General features: G+C 38.3%; 2 protein-coding genes across 2 annotated transcripts; one reads left to right on the top strand and one right to left on the bottom strand.

Moving 5' to 3' along the window:
• Positions 1-10: 10 nt before the first annotated feature.
• Positions 11-1,885, bottom strand: FDP41_005716 (uncharacterized protein; the record flags this gene model as incomplete). Its single annotated transcript, XM_044709271.1, has 2 exons — positions 11-1,143; positions 1,336-1,885. 2 exons carry the CDS (start codon positions 1,883-1,885, stop codon positions 11-13), a joined length of 1,683 nt encoding a protein of 560 aa, XP_044559676.1.
• A 1,119-nt stretch (positions 1,886-3,004) lies between these two features.
• On the top strand, positions 3,005-16,543 carry FDP41_005715 (uncharacterized protein; the record flags this gene model as incomplete). The annotated part of the gene is made up of 1 exon (XM_044709270.1): positions 3,005-16,543. One exon carries the CDS (start codon positions 3,005-3,007, stop codon positions 16,541-16,543), a length of 13,539 nt encoding a protein of 4,512 aa, XP_044559675.1.
• Positions 16,544-16,567: the final 24 nt, after the last annotated feature.

Genomic DNA, 16,567 nt, shown 5'->3' with positions numbered 1-16,567 from the left:
TGTCAAATGTCTATTTGTTTTTAAGAATTTTTTCGAGTCCACTTTCTCTAGAGGCGCCTTGAATGGTTGTCACAGGTTGAAGCTCTAAATCATTGCAATCGTTGGAATTGAATTGTTGTTGTTGTTGACGTGCATCGTATCGAATGGCATAAATGACAGGAAGTGTCACACAAATCCAAACTTCCAAATAGTTATAAACCCAAAGTGCCAAACCTGTTGGAACCAAATAATCCAACAAAATTTCAGTAATAACCACAATAAAAATCACTGCAGCAATCAATTGAAAAATAATTAAAATCAAAGCTTCTTTCTTAATACTCCAAGTGTCTCGATCTGCAAAAAAGCTCAATATCAAGAATATCACTTCAATAACAATATAAAAAAGAGCTTCCAATCCAACTATTAGAATGGTCGTTGTTGTAAATCCACATCCTCGATCAAACACCAACATTCCTCCCTCCAAAAGAAATATTCGTTTCTTATTGGGATCTTGACTCGAATTGTAAATGACTTCTTCAATGGTTCCAAGTAATAACCAAATGGCCACACCCATCACAAAGGCCAATCCATACATCAATAATATAAATTTGTAGCTTACAAAAAAGTTCATGATTTTCAAATTTCTAATTTCCTTTTTCACTTCTGAGAAATCCTTCACTTCACTGAGACGCCACGTCGAAATGTCAGCCATCGTTTCAGAATCATTATCGGTGGAGGTTGGATCCTCATCGAGTGCTTGAAAATCGACCTGTGGAAAAAGCTCCATCTGTTGTTGTTGTACAAGGTGGTGCGAAATTTCAAGAGAGAGTGCAACATTGGATGGAGGATTCATGACATTGGAAACAAGTTCCTGTCGATGTGAAATATCTTCTTGTCCAAACATGGCAAAGTTCATCATTAATTTCGAATGATTGAGAGAATCATTCTTATCGATAGAATTTGGTGCCGTGGCAGTGGTATTGGTGATGGATGGAATGGTCATTGTTGCATGAACTGCTGCTTCTGTTGTTGTTGGATCAATTTCTTTGACTGAGGTATTGGTGGCGATGGTTTTCGGACTTTCAAATAATTTCATCTTTTTTAAATTAATTCTGTACATGAGATAGAGTCTCATTAATCGAAATACGGTGGGTAACATCATGGCTGTGTGTATGATTGACGAGCATTGTTGCATGTATTATAAGTATTATTAGTATCCACACACACAGATTGAATTTCATGCATTATTTTAAATAGTATCAACATTATATTATTTTCGACAAGATTCCATCGATTCGATCAAAATTATTCAAGATTATCCAAGTTTCAAATGAGCTCATTTACAAATTTACAAACCTGGTGGTAAAATAAAAAAGCAAACCGTCAACAATCCACACGGAAACAATTTCCTTCCAACCACAATCCTCATGGTCAAACCCACCACAAACACAAAATTTGCCACACAAGTCATTTCCAAATAAAGAGGATCTCGAGCTTTCACATGTCCACTCTGTCTCTTCCAGAAAATTCCAATTCCACTCAAACCCACGGTCATGACATAGGCCACCACTAAAATCAAACACAAGGCAAAACTTGAATAGGTATCGGGACAGAGTCCAAATTCATAGGTTCCGTTCCATTCTCGAGAGAGACCTGGTTGGAAGAGAAAAGGATGACATACGGAGGAAAGATTGAAGGATGGAGAAGTGGAGTTAGTGTTGTTGTTAATGTTGTTGTAGTTGTAGTTGTTGTGGATCATGGAAGTGAATGAGGAATGGGTGAAAGAGATGGGTGTGGTTGTTGTGATTGCTGTGTGTGGTTGTTGTGGTGGAAGGAAAGAGAGAAGAAGTGTGGCAATGGAAGAGAGGAGGTTGTTGTGTGGTGTTGCAACAGGAAATTCTTGCATTTTTTGGTCGGATTTTGAAAGGATTATTGCTAGACATCAAAATGTGACACTTTTCGGGCCCAAAAAGTCAAGTGTCAAAAGTGCTCCTGGTTACTATTTCACTTTTAGCCAAAAAACCAGTTTCATTCCTTCGAGATGTTATTGTTTTTCGCTCTATTACTGCAGCTACAAAGTCTTTGACCCACACAGAGAGTGCGAATCGACTCTTCTGAATAATCAAATGGCCCTTCAACAACAATTTTCAAAATATTGGCAAAACGGTGCAATTTCGACCGTTGAGTCCTATGCAACATCAATTCATTCAGCAACGCAGAAAGCAACCACGTGTCATTTTCTTGAGTTCCTTTAGCTGCCCGCATATGGCCGAGTGGTTTTTCTGGAACTGTGGCAGCCAACTGGTCCAGCGTTCGAATCCCAGGGGTTGCTGCTGTTATCGTGAGCAGTTTAAACACCTTTACTTCCGGGGTGCCTGCTAGGAAGTCACTACGTATCTTACGTTCGGCTTGTAAATAATGTACATATAAACCATCGAACAACGTTTATCATCGAATAAACCCATCCCTGAATTTTCTTGAGTTCCTTTCTTCATGGTACTCACCGTGGCTGTCCTCCTCTGGCAGTGATTTATAAAAATGTTTGTCTCATGAGTTGTTGTTGACAGCAACAATGTCATCATCATCTTCATCTAATTATATTATTCGTACATGATTGTTTTACTCCGATATACATGTAATTATGAGTTTAAACATCCAATAGAAATAACAAATTGAAACGGATGACATTACACACTTGGTTACCAAAATCCTTTGTGTGAAAATGTTTGATATTCATCCCGTGAATATATACACATTGATCTCATTGGATGTTGCCTCATAAATCTGTCACCTTCCATACTTAACCTTGACTTGTACGATTATAGAAATGAAACAAACGAACGTTCGTCAGAAAAAAATCTTTTTGTTCATCCTCTCACATCCATTTCTCTTTCTTCCCCTTTCATCATTTGAGCCTCATCAAGAAAAACAACCCGACAACAGAATGAGCAGAATCTTTTCATATGTTCTGTTGTTGTTGGTCCTTGTAGTTGGTGTCCGAGTTTCATCATCCTCGGCAACATCAATGACCAACAGCAGCAGCATCATCAGAAACAACAACAACAACAACCAGAGAAGTAAGGCTTCATTGTGCAAACTTGTTCATGGCTTTGCCTCATTTACGAATCATCGAACACCCGATGGCCTCTACTCCTCCACACATACCCTTACTGATTTTTCATGGCTTGATCATGCCTGTACCACATGGAGCAATGACGCCAATACGAATGGTCTTGAATTTTCATACGACTCTGGATGGATGGCTCTCTCATCCTCTCCATCATCGTTACATCTTGAACAGACCTTCCTTCCTAACTCCGTTACGGTTCAATCGGCACAATTACGACGACAAATTTTGATGCAATTCCATCCTGAGAGTGATACTGTCGATATTACCTTAATGCTTAATTTGAAGAGTGTGGTGCAAGGTAGTGTGGCTGGAGTGAAATTGCTATCACCAACGACACTGGAGTACACAATGAGTAAGCGAACGGGCTCTCCCTTGCTATTCTCTGCAATACCTTATTTTCCTGTGGGTTGGGAAGGTTCCATGATGTCGCCAGAAACGTGCTCAGCAAGCTCCAGTAATAGTGGCATTTGCTTTTTCGATATTAATTTATTTGATGGTGTTGATCCTTTCATCATTGACAAATCGGTTGCTTCAAGTTCAGCTGAAGTATCAACTCACAACAATGCCAACAACATTGCAGCATCGTTCATGTATTTGGCCACACAATTTGGAGTTCATGCCTACTATTCGGACTTGTCTCCATTCAGTTTGAAGTCATCAGCCGTGAGAGGAGTCTTTTTAAATAGCACCAAAATTATTGATACAACAATGTCCAAATCAGAGACAAACTCACAGCACTTTGCTTCATCCAAACTGTACAGGCCACAAACGAACTCTTTCAGTGAGCTTGGAGATTTATTCCAAACTCAGGTATCATGTATTATTGAAAGTGGTACTAATTCATCATCATGCATTGACTCTACCTTAATTGCATTGAACGATCTGCTTAAAGAGGCAATACAATCAAGTGGCAAAAGTTGTGACCTCTCTCATGTTCCTGAGACATACAAGTCCAGTTTAACAGCAATGGTGTTTATTAGCCAAGACAAGCTCTATCCACTTGGTTTCTCGGGTGATTCACAAGTTGTCATGGAATGTGATTCGAGGGGACACGTTGGCATTAGAATTAATATTGCAGCAGGAACGACAGGAGTATGGCCACTTCAATTATTCACCGACAGCATCAAGAGTGCAACAACATTGATCCGTTCTGTTCCATTACAAATATCAGGTTATGTTTTGGGAAGAATTGAGGATTCAAATGAGAACTCCCATTCTCTCTTTACATCTCTTCCCAATAATATATTTTCAAGTAATCCAGGAGGTTTCTTTGTACGAGATTATCCCTTCACGCAAGATACCATCACAACTTTAGTACCAAACTTGATGCAGCAAATGAAGGCTGTCCTGCACACGAATGTGAAGTATATGGATGACGCATGCTCCCAACTATTTGACGAACAGAAAGCTAAACAAGCTGCTCAATTTTACATCGATACAGAGACACCCTTTCCCTCAGTATTAGGGTTTTTACATTTCTTTGCCAATCAACACGCTGACATTGTCTCGCTATTGGTACAGAACGATGAAAAAGCATACTTTGATTTTTCGATGGTTAAAACCACAGACCAAATTATTCGAAACGATCACACAATAACTCGCATCAATGTAGAGTTGACTACCCTTTATCAAAAATTCATTGAGCAATTTATGATTTCTTATAGAACGACCAAACTTATCGATGGATCCACCACCCTCAAAAATTCACTATTCAGTGGTGCTCTTACCTCTGTTATGGTTGTTGAGAACATTTTTACAAATATTTCGGTCATGGTAGACCCTCGATCATCACCAAGTTTTAACGGAGCTCTATCTCTTTCTGCAATCTTCGACACATCGAACGTTTTCACTGAGATTTATGCCACCTTTGACTATTCAACTGGAAAGGTAACCATTAAGGGGTCATGCAACTATGATGATGGATCTGTTGTGTATGCTACTTTGAATGAGAAAGGAGAGCTTGTATACACGTATAACAATGGATTTATTTCTCCAGTAACAATCAGTGGCTACGTCTCCACTCTTGTTTCCAAAATAGATGACCTTCACAACATTAACAAAACCTTACCCATGATAGAAAATACATTTACAATGGCCACCCAGCAATATGGTATCGAAACTGTGTTGAACATGCTTTCTCGCACCTTAAGTACCCTTGGAAACTCGATGGACATTATTAATTTGAGCATGAGAATTGAACAATTTTTTAACCTCTTTTGCCAAAGCGAAAACTGTCAAAGCGTGCTTTTAGCGTCTACGCAAGTGCAAGGATCTTCTATTTCCCTGAATCTTGTAGTTCACAATTTGCAGAAGTTTAAATTAGTAGATGGAGCATTAGATATTTTGAAGCGAGCCCCTACAATGGGAGCTGCCACACAGTTGACACTCTCCGTGAAGGCCATGCTTTCGGCCTCTCCCTCTTTCACACAATTTACTATTAAGGGTAAAAGTATCCAAACTGGCTTTATGATTCCACTTAGATACAATATGCAATCCGGTACTCTCAAAGAAGGAATTATTTCATTTGATATTGACATGCCAAATTCCGTCAAGTTCTCTGCAAAGCTAAATTTCAACAATGAATTATCTCAGCCTCTCACGGTACAGATTGAGTCAGGTAACTTGTTAAGTGTTGGAGCAATACCTAGTGTGGAATTTTCCGGAGATGGGAACGTTTTATTCGTTCCAAACCAAGCTGTGTTTTCCAATATGAAAGATATTGCCAAAGTGTTAACCCAATTGAACAATGGACCTCTGAACTTCAGAGTACCATTTCTGGATGCCTCTTTAAGTGTACTTCATAATTGGGATGATTTTATTGACAATACATTTGTTCAAGTTCCATATCCCAAAACAAAGACATCACAAGGCGAGTCATTATTGACCTTAATTTTTTCAGAAACGCAAAATAGCATTCCAGATCTCAATATAACAGTCAATGGAAGAATATACCCATGCCCGATCAACAGCATTGACCCACAAAACAAACTGAAGAGTATCAACATTGCATTTTCGCAATGCGGACTCGGGGAAGTCTTAATTGCCAAAGAAAGTGCAGCCATTGTGAATGCGGCCGGTATTCATTCTATGGTGGACAATAGTTTATTCGAGCTTATTTTCAAATACGTAGACTTTACTTCAACAGAGCAAACACTTGAATATCATGCTCCATTTTATCCTTGCTTTTCCTCTTGGGGAGAAGTTTCTTGGTTGGTTCATATTTTGACAAGAGTTCCATTTTCTCCTCATCAGTTTATTAATATTCCAACAAACTCTTTACAGATTCCTGAAAGAATGATGAGAGTTTTTCCACCTCAACTTACAGCAGCCTCTATTGAATTCAAGTTGAACGAAGTATTCACTTCCAGTTCCAACATTATTTCTAGTGTAGAGAGCTCTCAAAACAAAGTGTCCTTGCAAACAAAAGGCACAGTCAATGTTGAGAACCACATTGATTTTTCAGGAAAGTTTGGCACAGTTTTTTCTCTACCCGGCCTCTATAACATTTCAATACTAAGTTGCGCCACAAATGACTTCACAATTGATACCATAATAACCAATGCATCCTATGAGTTTACCTTACTGATGGAAGTTCAGCAACGTTTTGATGGTCAACATTCTCAATCACTGACATCTAAAATTACATTTAAACTTCCAACAGGAAGAACATTTAAAGACATTATGATGAATGTATTACCATTGAACATTGATGAGGCAATTCGCCCCATGTTTTCTGTGGGTGTTTATGAGGGAAGTGAAACATTTGGATCTTTGGATCAGATTCAGATTTCATTGAAATCTTTTCAAAAAGATGATCTGTCTTATTTATTACCGATTTCGATGAGCATTTCGGACTCTTCTGTGCCAATCTTATGCTTGGCATCTCAAATACCTCCTACATCCATGCCCATTACTTCTGGTATCAAAATACAGTCAAAAATAATCTTCAAACATTCCGATGACGGACCTATTTCACTCTCTTCAGGATCTATTGGTATTTTTGATATTGAAAGCACTTCCTCTGATTCCGCTTTATCAGGAGCTGGTACATTGAACCTCGATATATCACTCAATAAGGACGTTGTTCCTAGTTTTAATGTACTTCGAGCTTCCACCAATAGCACCACAATGTTCAACATTTATGACATCAATATTGCATCAAATGGGCGTTTGACATTACCCAATCCCAGTATTAAGGCCAGGAGCGATTTACCTCCTTTAGATAGTCTTTCATTAAGTTCCAACAAGATGTGGAAAGTGTCTTCTAGTGAAATATTGGATAAAATCTCAATGGAAATCCACAAATTAGAGACTACGTTCACTTCTTCAGTTTCAGCCGTTAAAGAGACCTATATTGGACTTTCTCAAACCAATGCAACCTCCTTATGTTCATTCTTGGATTCAATTATGCAAACAACGGATAAAATTGGGCGACAATCATTAATACAAGCTCCTCTACCCTTTGTCCAAAGATCCCTCAAACATTTATTAGAATCTACTATTGTCAACAAATTTTCCTCTGCCAAACAAAGTGTATGCAATGGAATTGTTGAATTTTCGATTGGAAAATTTTGTGATTTATTACAGCATGCGTGGGGTCAAAAAGTGTGCTATGATGTCAGTGTGGGCGATAAGAAGTTTTTGGTCACTTTGAAATTGCTGAACTATCCTCTTATCTCGAATGAAGGATTATATGTCAAGTCTAACGTTTTTGGTGACTCTACTTTACCATCAATACTTGGTACAAAAGACAGCATTTCATTGAACTCGAATGCTAATTTTGAAATTCACTTAGCTTGCAGTTGGAGTAATGGAATTTCATTTGAAATTCTTGACGGTACCTCTTTCTACATTGACACTCATTTCAAAATGAATGGAAATTTGAAGGCTTCTTTAGGTCCCCTTAATCTTATGCTTGCTAGTGCTGATGTTTTCATTGGAAGCCCAACAGCTTTATCAATCTATTTAAAGAATGGTGCTATTGATTATTCATTGTCAGGAAATGCTGGTTTCGATGCAATGGTGTCGTTTTTTGATTTATCTGCTTGCCAATTATCCATCAACGTTCCCAATATTGAGAACTTTTTGAATGGAGCACCGAACGCATGGATTATTGATCAACATACATGCCCTTCAGGATCTTTTTCAAAGACCGTGAATGATTTATTGCAAGATCATAGTTTGTTAGATTTCTTTAAAGATCCTAGCACCTTCATTGCTCAATGGGAAAGCAATTTTTCTGAGTTGATTAAGAGACTATTTATGGGTCCTAATGGCCTAATTCAGACAGTCGCAGTGCCACTTATTGATAAGGAAATCCAAAAGATTATTCAAAAAGAATTTACCAACCTCATTGGACCAGAGATGACTAATGAATTGGTTGTTGATATTACACAAATGGTGAATGATATTATGCAAGGAAAGACTCCTAAATTTGACTCCATTGAACAATTTATTCTGGACGAGTTTACTAAAATCTTATGCGATAAATTGCAACCAGTTCAATGTCCACCCGCACCAAATGTGCACTCTGATCAATATGAATGGAAGTTTGAAATTAAGCGACTGGTCAAGCATTCAATTGTTGACATTCACTTTGATCTTGGCGCTTCCTCCAAAGGTGCAAGATTGCAATCACAATCTGAACTTGAATCAGAAATAGATTATGATTTCAGATTTAATTTAATTTTCAGCAAGACAAAAGGCATACTTGTCACTTTTGAAGATGGTTATGTTATCAAAGGAGTTGCTGATCTTAAAATTGATAATGCTCTTCTTGAAGGAGAACTGGGCTTTATTGGAGCCGAGATTATTGCAGATCCACAAAGTGATTTTCATGCAGAATTTGGAGTGAATAGCGACTGGACATCGTTCTTTACAGTGAATGCAATCTTAGCAGGAAAAGCAGAGCTTGGTTTTGCAGGTATTATTAAGAAGCTGTTGAAAAATGTCCAAGACCCACTCGATGCTTTGCCTCATTTTGAAATGACAATCGAATTCAAATGGAGTTGGGAAATGGGTAAATCGACATCAACTACACCCAAGTTTTCTATTTCTGAGCCAACTCTGTGTATTGGTACATTCTTGGCAAGAATGGCAGATGGAGCAAGAAAACAAGCAGAGAAAGTACTATCCAATTTGGACAAAATACTAGGCCCAAATGCCTTCTTAACAAAGGAAGTGCCTGTACTCTCTCGTATATTCGGTCGTAAGATGAATGTGGCTGAGCTTGGTATCTTCTTGGCGAAACACTTTTGCTCTGGAAGTTGTGATGCCATCAATGTTGAAGAAATAATTGATGCATATAACAAGCTATACTATTTGATGAACAAGCTTCAAGTTATAAGAAATTTCCTTTCTACAATGAATGGATGCGGCATTAGGCGTAAATTTAGTCAATTCATTGCTGACCTTGAGAAGCCTGAAGACCCCGTGTTGCATGTTGGTGATCTGCCAGATCAAAATCTTATTTTCGACGACAATGTCCCACCTAACATGAAAATCGAAATTTCCTCCACTTGGTCAAATATTGAAACAAGAAGTTATAGCTTCCATGTACCACTTTTTGAAAATCCAAAAGCAATTCCATCAGCTGTTATGGGCTTGATATTTGGAAAAGACTTTGATTTGGTTGAAATTGTTCTACCAAGAATGGTCATGTCATATTCTGCTCATTTTGGATTCCCCATTTGGGACTGGCCATATGTCGAGCTATATATTGAGGCCTCTGCTGGTCTTGTTATTGATCTACCTACTCTCGCCTATTCAACAAAGGGAATTAGGGATGCCATTCAAACCAAACAAATCACCAATCTAGTACGAGGTATGGGAATGATCACAAGAAAACCAGATGGATCTCCACTCTGGATTGTTTCAGGTTATGCCAGACTGACCGGTGGAGTGTCCGTCTCTGTTTTTATATTCAAAGGAAGTGCCTATGCATTTCTTCAAGCAAATGCAGGTGTTACTATATTGGATATTAATGGAAATCAAATGGTTACCTTTGACGAGCTCTTTTACTTGATATCGAAATATGGTGTGTTAAACACTGTGACATTCCAAATGGAAATCTCTGCTGGATTTGGTTTCAACATTCAGGCATGTATTCATGTGTGGTTCGTCCACAAATGTTGGACCATTGTTTCTCAAGAGATTAAGGTTCCAGTTTTCCCCAAGATCACATTCGGAGGGAAAACCATGGCACCAGTTGCAGATAAGAACAGCAACTTGAACCTTGCTCATGTATCTGAGTATGCTTCCACAGAAAGCAATCCATCCGTTTTTAGAATTTATCCAACCTCGCTTAAAGATGCATCACACGTGGTTGGTTTTACCACACCATCTGGATCCATTGCCCAAAATGCTCCACCACTCACAGCACCAAATAGAGGAGCTTCTTCAATCGGTTTTTATGGAAATCCAGGATCGAATCCATTTGAAATTCATGTTCAGGGATATCAAGGTCTCGTGACAATCCCACCACTGGATACTGTAACTCCTAGAATTTCACTGAACTCGTTCAAAAAGTCTTCATCGTTCTCTATCTCTCCTACTTTTATCACTCCCAACATTGATGGTATGGGTATTCAATTTACTCCAGGTAGATGCTCGAGAGCAATTCTCGAAGAGCCAGATTTTGGAACATCTTTCAACCTTAAAGGTTCTCCTTGTACTATTTCTCTTTCTGTTGCCCAAAAATCCCAAGTTTTCATTGATTCTCAAGCTGTCGATTACAGAGGCCCACTTCACATTTCAGGACCAGGAGAATTAACTGTTACCATTCCAAGTTCTCAATATCAATTATCCTCATCTTCCATTACTCTCGAGGGAAACAATAACTTCATTCAACTACAAAACGATATGCCGGTCATTAATGTTTTTGCACAAAATCAACCATCGATCTTCACCATAGATAAGGTGGCTATGGGAAGTTCCATTACTGCTGTTGGAGGAGAATCAGACGATCAATTCCATGTCACAGACTTGGCAGCTATCCAAGGTTCCCTCTATCTATCAGGGGGTAGCGGAGGTATCAACTTGGGAACGGTATCAATCAATGTTCCAGCCGGCTATTCTGAAATTTTCGCAACAAGTTCATCAATTTCTCTTGGTAGAAATCATACTGTTCGTTGGACAAATTTAGAACATAGAAAGTATAACATTGTAAACAAGAATGATGGTAGTATTGTGACTGTTTCCTATTTCTCACCAGATGATTTTAATTCAGTTCATGTCGCCACTGACAACTCTCCTCAAGGAGCAATCTACCACAATATTTCTTCATGTCAAACTCGAAATGAGTTTAGACTTGATTTGAAAGGAGGAGGCGACCAAGTAGTCTTCATTAGCCAAAATGGAGAGCTTTCATCTCTTCAATGCTCAATGTACATACAGGGCGTGGATACCAATAATGAAGCTTATACCGTAGTGATTGATGCAAGAAATGAAAAACGTCCTTTAAGATATGCATTTGAAAATGGTCGAATTACTGTTGATGATCCAATCAATACAGATTTTATGACCAATATTTATTTGAGGCAAATCTCTAGATTACAAATTCACTTTAGTGAGAAGCAGTATTCAGAAATTAGGTTCATACAAGGTTCAATCAAAACAGAATATTATTTCTCTTTCCCTGACACTTTCTCCACTCCAGACGTTGTTCCAACGGTATCCATCTGTGCAACTGCTGTCAAATCTACCATATTGATATCTGGAAAGTCTGCAATTTCTATTGGACCAAAACAAGGTGTGTGCAGCCATGCAGATGCAAACCCTTTGGCAAACGTTATGAGTATGATTGCAATTTCAGGAAGTTCTCAAATTACAAACGTCGATCTATGGAATTACAACAACAATGGAAATCAACATTTCTCAATGAATGATCGTTGTCTGATTGGAACAGACTCCTTTAACGGAAAACCCCTTACTCAAGTTGAATCGCCTACTTCATGGATGCAATCTTTGTTAAACGCAAATGGTTTCTCTAACACTTTGTGCCAAGTGGCATACAACCCTCACACCTCAAGTTTCAACATTAAGACCGGTTCAGGAGATGATACGTTTGTGACCAGAGGAGTTACTGCCTCCTCGCTGGCAGTTGATCTTGGTGATGGCAAAAACAACATTTTCCATGCCGAAACTAACACACCTTCTAGCTATAAAACTGGAAACGGGGCAAGCAAATTTGTCGAAGTCAGTCCAAGCGGAAGCCTCAAACTGACAATGCTCAGCGTTCCTACCAAACGGAATATCATTGAATTCTTTACAGGAAACTTTGCTTCTTCGATGTATGGTAATACCATTGATAATATTGGACCAAATCCTCAAACAGATATTGCTCAAATAACATGCAGCAGGTTTGACTTGATTACTTTACATCATTCGTATCCATCAAACTATAAACCTAGTTCTGATACTAATTTAAGAGGAGGCAAGATTAAATTACTTCAAAACGAAATTAGAACCGTATGGGTAAATGTCACAGAAACCTCAACCACAAGACAAATTGAACTCTCAACAGATACTGTGTTTAAAGTTTCACAAATAGGATTCGATTCAAACATTGTGTTCTTGGGAGTCAACCAAGCAGGATCATTCGCAACAAACTGGATCGTTAATATTGATTTACCAGATTATTCAACACCGTCGAGAATTTTCATAGATACAAAACCATCTACAAATGGTACAATTCTAGCCAATGTTAAAGAGAATGGATCTATACAGAACTATCCTCTCCGACTCTTATCTGACACACCAATCAACTATGCCGTTTTGAACATTGGAGTTTTCCACGTTGAAGCTCTTGGAGTTCGAAATTTAAGAGTGAATTCAAAAGAGGAACCAATACATGCAGTTGTAGAAAGCACTCCAGATACACTTGAAACTGTGTTTGACTTTACAAGCGGCTCTAAAGTACGCGTGAAGAGCATGAGTGGATCACTTGTTGTCAATGACGCGGATGTCACCGTTGAATCCAACAGCCTGTCAAAAACACTAGTGGTAAATGGCCCAAGCTCTACGATAACAATCCAAACCTCTACTAATATGGTCCTGAATGCTGGTTGTCTTAAACCTGCAGATCTTTCGATCAACAATGTTCCATCAGAATGGTTAACTTCAATTTTGGAAGAGTTTTCCATTGATTCAGTAGCATTCAAGTGTTCCATGTTTACCAATTTCATTAACTTGCTTGATATTTCAGCACCTTCCTTAGTGGCAACCAACATTGACAAACTGTTGAAATCACTGTTTGTTAGGAATTCAGTGTTAACCCTTATTGACAACCAAGCCCCATGGTCAGATGTAACACTCACAAACAATACTCTCTCTATTGACAGTCGATACGAAGTGACGTTGGTGAATACTCATACCTTCATCAACTCCACTTTTTCTGTTTCGAGTATGATAACATTTGTTGGTGATGTCAGTGACAACCAAAATCCAGTCCAAATGCACTTCAACCATTTCTCACCCAAACAGTTCGCACTGGTAGAGTGGAATACTACTGAGTATCACATTTATGTTAACCCCTCTAGTAATTATGTACTGCCAAACATTTACATTCTCAATAATGTACTTTCATTGGCTACTCACCTTTCCAATAACATTCCAGTAATTCCAAGCAGTGGTTTACAAGTTGTATATGAACGAGATTCCCTAAAAGTTTCTGGCAATAGTTTAACTCTGTTGAACATTGTTTGGTATCGCCATCCATTGAACTCTATACTGGACGTTAATGGTAAAATCAGAACATCAGTTACATTCCAAAATCACCCCTTCAACGACAATTATACCTTCACCATTCAATCATCTAAGGGAAGTGATACCTTGTTGAATATCATTGAGCCAGAAGAAGCTCAAGGCTTCCTTGATATGACCATGAACGGTGCTACTTGGCCTGGACTTATTCAAATTGGAGGCATGTATATTTTGTGCTCTCCAGATAGGATCTCGTTTAACATGCTCAGTCATGTCACTACTATCCTTAACGGTGTTCCTGGTAACGCTGAGATTCTATTTAGATCGGAGAAAACTAGTTATATGGAAATGGAAAGTGTTGTGAACAACATGATCATGTCTAACGTAATTGTGGATGTGAATGACAATCTGCTTAATCATGACTACCTATTGTTAGTCACTGGAAATAATATTGAGACAACATTGAACAGCAATATGACTTCTCTTGAATATGATTCGGGATGCATTTTGAGGACTAATAGAAATCATTCAGTGATCATGTCGTCATGGTTCCAGGAGGCATTGAAACAATATTCAATATCATACCCTTCACTTTCTCAATGTTCCCTCTTCCTTCTTGATACCTACAAGTTCAGAATCCAATCAGTGCAAAATACAATTTTGAGGAATCTAAACTCGAAAGTTAATGTGAGAGAAGTATTTGTAGAAAGAGGTCAAGTTTCGCTCTTTGATGATAGTAACAGTTGGAGCGACGTTTCTTTCAACTCGACAAGTTTAAAGGTTGATACTCTTTTCAAACTGTTTGTCACTCAAGGAATGAGCATTTCTGTCATCAACTCGTTCGCCAAGAACAGTCACTTATTTGCGTCTAGAGACGATTTGAACGGCGTTGATTCACCACAACATCAGACAACCTTTGTGTTTAATTGTCACAATGGCAATTTCACATTATTGAGTTGGAATCAATTCAATCATAAGGGTATGATCTGTAACCCTTCTACAACCCCATTCATTACGTTCTCAAATGGAAGCACTCCTTTGAATTTGAACATCTCTCTTTCTAAATGGACCATGCCAAACTATAACAGCTCACAATACATTACAACAGCAATAGCATCCTCAAAGTTGGTAGCATATCAGAACAACAAGCAGCCATTCATTGACATTTCTTGGTCAAATCCTGATCATGTTTCATTGAATGTCTTGTTTTCAGATCAAAATTATGATATTCGAATTGGCTCAGATCTGGTTCCCTCCAATTTCTTACCCAATATCCAGATAATGGATAATTCCAAGGCGACGCTTTCTTTACCTACAGCATCATCCGCTCGCTTCCTCAAGTCTTCATTTGATTACGATGCCAGCATAAGAGCTATTTCAAACAAGAAATCGCTTAACGATGAATGTTTACTCCCTAAGATACAATGCTCATCTCAATTCTGGGAAGATATTCATGTATTTGGAAGAGACGGATATCTGAGCAAACCACTGTATGACGCTTGCCTGAGTACTGTCATTGTGAACATTCAAACTTTACAACCATTCAGCTGTAGCATACAATCCAATTCAACCATGCTTACATTACCAAATATGAATACTCAATATTTGAACTATCCAGCCACAATAGAACGATTGGTGTATGCGTGGTACTCAATATCAGTGATTGGTGGATCTATTTTGTTTGTTCTTTTCGGTTATCTTGACGTTGGCCAAACAAGCTTCTTGGGAGCCGCAATGATGGATAAGGTAACGAGTGACACCTCTGCATGGTCGTTCAACACAAGGGCTCTAATAGATGCCTGCAAGGATGCTGTTCAGTATTTGGGAACAGGATGGATTAGTGATGACATGACAGCAATTCATTTAGCCCCTCACTTCACATTGTATGCAATTACTGTATTGTCAATTTGTGTAACTATCGGTCTCGTAGTATTTAGAAAGAAGATTCAAGAGAACAAATATTTCAAGATTGCTATTTCTTTATTTAAGATTGTTCAAACCGCTGCATGTATTGTGTTTCTTGCCATGTTCGATCAAACCACAGAAATCCCAATATTAGTAGCTTCCATAACTGCCTATGCATTGTTGTTGTTGTCACTTATTGCTCTCAATTTAAGTTTCAAGAGTTCCCTAATCTCAAACACAAATGTTGCTAGGTTTGTTGCATTCTACGGACCTATTTTTATTCTTTCCAATGTGATGTTTGTGGTTATCCAGACATCTGTGGGACATGTGAAATTCCAATTGTTTGGAAATACTATTTGGGGAATTTCTTTTGTTTCAATGCTTGGTTTGCATATATCAAGGTTAATTTATGTACTACCAATGTTTTTCGTTTTGAAAAAGTGGTACAATCATCTCATGTTTACCTTCACAATACTCTTGTGGATTGTTGCACTTGTGTTTGGAGTGTTGTACATGAGTTTCACACCTCTATTTTCAGAAATTGACATGTTTTGGTATTGGATTGTGTACACCATTTTTACACAACTCTATTCAGCCTTTTCCATATTGTTGTGGCCTTTGTTACCACGAGTTGGCAATTCGACACCAAAACAAAGTGAAATTGTTGCAATTGAAAATTCCGAACAATCCATCCTCACTACAAACGTAATGTCTGTCAATCAAGTACCTCGAGACCATGTGGATGTGCATGTGGAAATGGAGCCTATGAATGCTGATAACTCTGGAGATGAGAGTAATGAGAAGATTAGCTTGATTGTAAATAAGTAATAAATCATCGTTCTGTTTTCAACC

The sequence above is a fragment of the Naegleria fowleri genome (genome assembly GCF_008403515.1).
Source record: "Naegleria fowleri strain ATCC 30894 chromosome Unknown tig48, whole genome shotgun sequence".
Lineage (NCBI taxonomy): Eukaryota > Heterolobosea > Eutetramitea > Acrasida > Naegleriidae > Naegleria > Naegleria fowleri.
This window is presented reverse-complemented; position numbering and strand designations above follow the sequence as displayed.